This window comes from Lineus longissimus, chromosome 16 (genome assembly GCF_910592395.1).
Source record: "Lineus longissimus chromosome 16, tnLinLong1.2, whole genome shotgun sequence".
NCBI lineage: Eukaryota > Metazoa > Nemertea > Pilidiophora > Heteronemertea > Lineidae > Lineus > Lineus longissimus.
Window position 1 is genome coordinate 8454663 of NC_088323.1, and position 3512 is coordinate 8458174.

Consider the following 3512-nt stretch of genomic DNA (forward strand, 5'->3'; position numbering starts at 1 on the left):
ACAGTTGGATCAACAACTTTATAACAGTTATTCCTTTACGAATCAACTATTGGAAGAGATTGATCCGAAACATAGGAAGCAGAAACTGGAATGAAGGAAGTATCATCATTTGAAATAAAGTCGGGCTTGACTCCTGTCCTCGTGTTAAAGTCGCCCATTAGAATGTCTTTGCCCTTGGTGAAGTATGGCTGTATGTCCTCTTGTACAATTTCCGACAAGTCACTGTCTTGTGACTTGGTGAAAGTAGAATTCCCATGGGTAGCCTTTACAATACTCGAGATATAACTTGAAACATATTTTCGAGATATGGAGAAAATAATGTCATTTTAGAGGCCAATTCAAAACCCAAGATGGCCGCCGAAATTTAAATGATGACATCACTTGGACGGGTTCAGAAAGCTGGGTATAGGCGTTGACATCCATCCTTCAAATATTACAATACTTGCGATATAGTTTGAAACGTTTTTCTTCGAGATGTAGGCAAATTAGTGTCATTTTAGCGGCCATTTTGAAACCCAAGATGACCGCCGGATTTTTAATGGTGGCATTTGATTGATTGAGTTCAGAAAGCTGGGTATAGACATTGAAATTCATCAATTATCTGCTCTAATACTCGAGAAACAGACCAAACTGGGTCTTTTCGGCGGCCATCTTGAAACCTAATGTGGCGAACATCTGGCCTCGATTTCGATTGTTCCATTCGATTGGTCAGACCAAAAACCCGGTAGTTGGCGTTGGATTTAGGTGCCTTACTGCAGCAGAATTCGAGATATTGGCGAAAAAGTGTAATTTTGGGGGGCCATTTTGAAATCCAAGATGGCCGCCATTATATCGTCACAAAAATTTGGCAACAGACGGTCTTTAACTTCTAACGTCATTTCTGACAACTCCTGAAATTTTGAACTACTGTACCAGAAAGACGCATATAAAGACATTTTGCGAACACGAGAAGACCTACTTTGGTGACGGAGCGGGGACATGAGTCAGGTCATAAAAAACCCGAAACAAATGACGCTGAAAATGTAATTTGAATATATACATTTTGTACGTGTATAATTGAACCAAAACAAATAAGCAAAATAATTTTATATAATCATACGGGAAAATCCCACTTACCTCGGCCTCAACCCGTTCGAAATTTTCGAAATTTTATAGACCTGTGCCAGGGTCAAAGTGATTTCAATGGAGTAGCCATTGTCAATAGTTTTATATGAACGGAGGGTTAAATGGGCCTTTCTCTAGCACAGGGTATTCTTTCCACGGCGTTTCCCATAAACGATGATTACGACATCGCATCGAGAGGCCTTACACAGAATTTTGTCGCATTCATGGCATTGACTGAGCTTCCGAAAGTTGCGTTCAACAGTTTGAAGACTAAAATTCAAAATGCAAGGCGAGATTCTATATTTCTTTTTATTCATCGCCTGGCACTGCACATGTACGTGCATGGCGATGGATGTGGATCCTGCGCCTCCAAGGCGCCGACTCCAGGCCTATTCGTTGGAGCAAAAGATCCGGTATATGGACGAGTACTGACTGGCTCATCTTGAAGGACACGACCAAGGGCGTACTCCCGTTGACTTTGCCAGGTTTCGTAACATTCGAGTTAATACATTCCGCCACTGGATTCGTAGCGAGGATGACATCAGGGGTGCGCATGAAGAATGTCAACGGCGAAGACGGATGAGACGGTACCGTCAATTGGGGAACGGTGAGCGTCGAACGCCTTTTTTATTGAATCTAACGCTCTAGAATTACAGGGATGTCACTGTCCACTGCATGTAGGCCTACAGAGTTCGGCATCAACTCAGTTTGCAGTGAAACCATACTTTGGAGCCGAAGCTCTGGGTTCGAACCGTATGCGCTCGTAATAGACGACTTGCGAAAGTCAGTCGACAGTTAATTCAATGAAATGGTCCCAAGTTATTGTTGACCTTCGATGTATTGTACTCGCCTGGGCCTAGGCCTAATTTTGCAGGCCAGGGTCCATATTCATAAACGTACTTAAGTCAAAGTAAGGCACTTAAACGCCATCTTAATCGAAGCACCATACTTAAGTGAAATTCTATATGATACTTAACCTTAGTGACTTGCTCAAACATACCCTTATATTTGAGACACCTCTGGGTCTGTCTTAACTTTAAGTTGTTTGGAGAAGTCACAAAACACAACGTTCATTTTGCGGCAAACCACCGTGAGAGATGGCTGCGTTAATGTTGGCAGTGCAAATGGATTTGGATGCGAGGCGTGCTATGCGTCGTGAGAGAATTTTTCGAGACAGAGTCCACCCACTTGAGATCTACAACGACTTGCAATTATATCAACGCTACAGATTGGATAGGCAAACGATTCTTGACTTGGTCGATGCTGTTAGGAATTATATCGAGCCACAAACAGACCGAAACCATACTTTGCCAGCCGACCTGAAGGTGCTTGCAACATTAAGATTTTATGCCTCGGGTTCATTCCAGGAAGTCACCGGGGATACGGTACACATTTCCCAACCCAGCATGAGCCGCATTATAACGCAAGTGACGGATGCACTGATTCATTTGCTACACAACATCATTAAATTCCCTGTGCTTCAAGACATCCCTCGTATTTCTGCAACATTTTATGAAATAGCGAACTTCCCTGGCATTATAGGGTTGATTGATGGTACGCATGTTTGGATCATTGGCCCTACTCATCACGAATGGAGATACGTCAACAGGAAAAACTATTATTCTATCAACGTACAGGTGGTCATGGATGCTCATTATCGATTCATAAACGTTGTAGCGAGATGGCCTGGAAGCACCCATGATTCGATCATTTTGAGAGAAAGTGGGCTAGCCGAAGTGATGGAAGTGTGGCTGGGTAATGAAGTCCTTCTAGGCGACAGCGGGTATCCAGTAAGACCATGGCTGATGACACCCTTCCTAAACCCAAACACCCCGCAGCAGCGACGATACAACCGTTCCCACAAAAGAACTCGATGCTTGGTAGAAAGGGGAATAGGCCAGTGGAAAAGGCGTTTCCATTGCCTCCATGGACAACTCCGCTATACACCGTTAAAAGCTTGCGGCATCATTTCTGCATGCGCAATGTTGCATAATATTGCCATCGACAGAGGTCTCCCTGATTTTGACGAACAGCCAATCGAGCTACAGCCACAGCCTGACGACGATGATGACGATGTAGAAAATGTTGTTGCCTTTGGTCGACTTAACGGAGCAGCTGCGAGGAACCAAATAGTCAACCAACACTTCTAAGGTGAGTAAAAGCGAAGAAAAAAGGAGAGATTATAATGATAAATTTATTTCAAGAGACCATCAAACAGAACATCCTTTAGGGGCCTAGCTGTACATGCACTTCTACAGAGAGGTGTATGCGTAATTTCCAAATGATTGACCATCATTTCTGTGTGAAAATGAATAAATTTCAGCCGGCTGTTTTTCTAACTTATTCTTTTTTATCTTCAAAACATCGATTTCTAAATTTAATTTATTTTTTTCTCATTTCAGTTTTTC

General features: G+C 42.8%; 1 protein-coding gene across 1 annotated transcript; it reads left to right on the top strand.

Moving 5' to 3' along the window:
* Positions 1-2201: 2201 nt before the first annotated feature.
* Positions 2202-3254, top strand: LOC135500839 (putative nuclease HARBI1). Its single transcript, XM_064792505.1, has one exon. The coding sequence runs from the start codon at positions 2202-2204 to the stop codon at positions 3252-3254; it is 1053 nt and encodes a 350-aa protein (XP_064648575.1).
* The last annotated feature ends 258 nt before the right edge of the window (positions 3255-3512 follow it).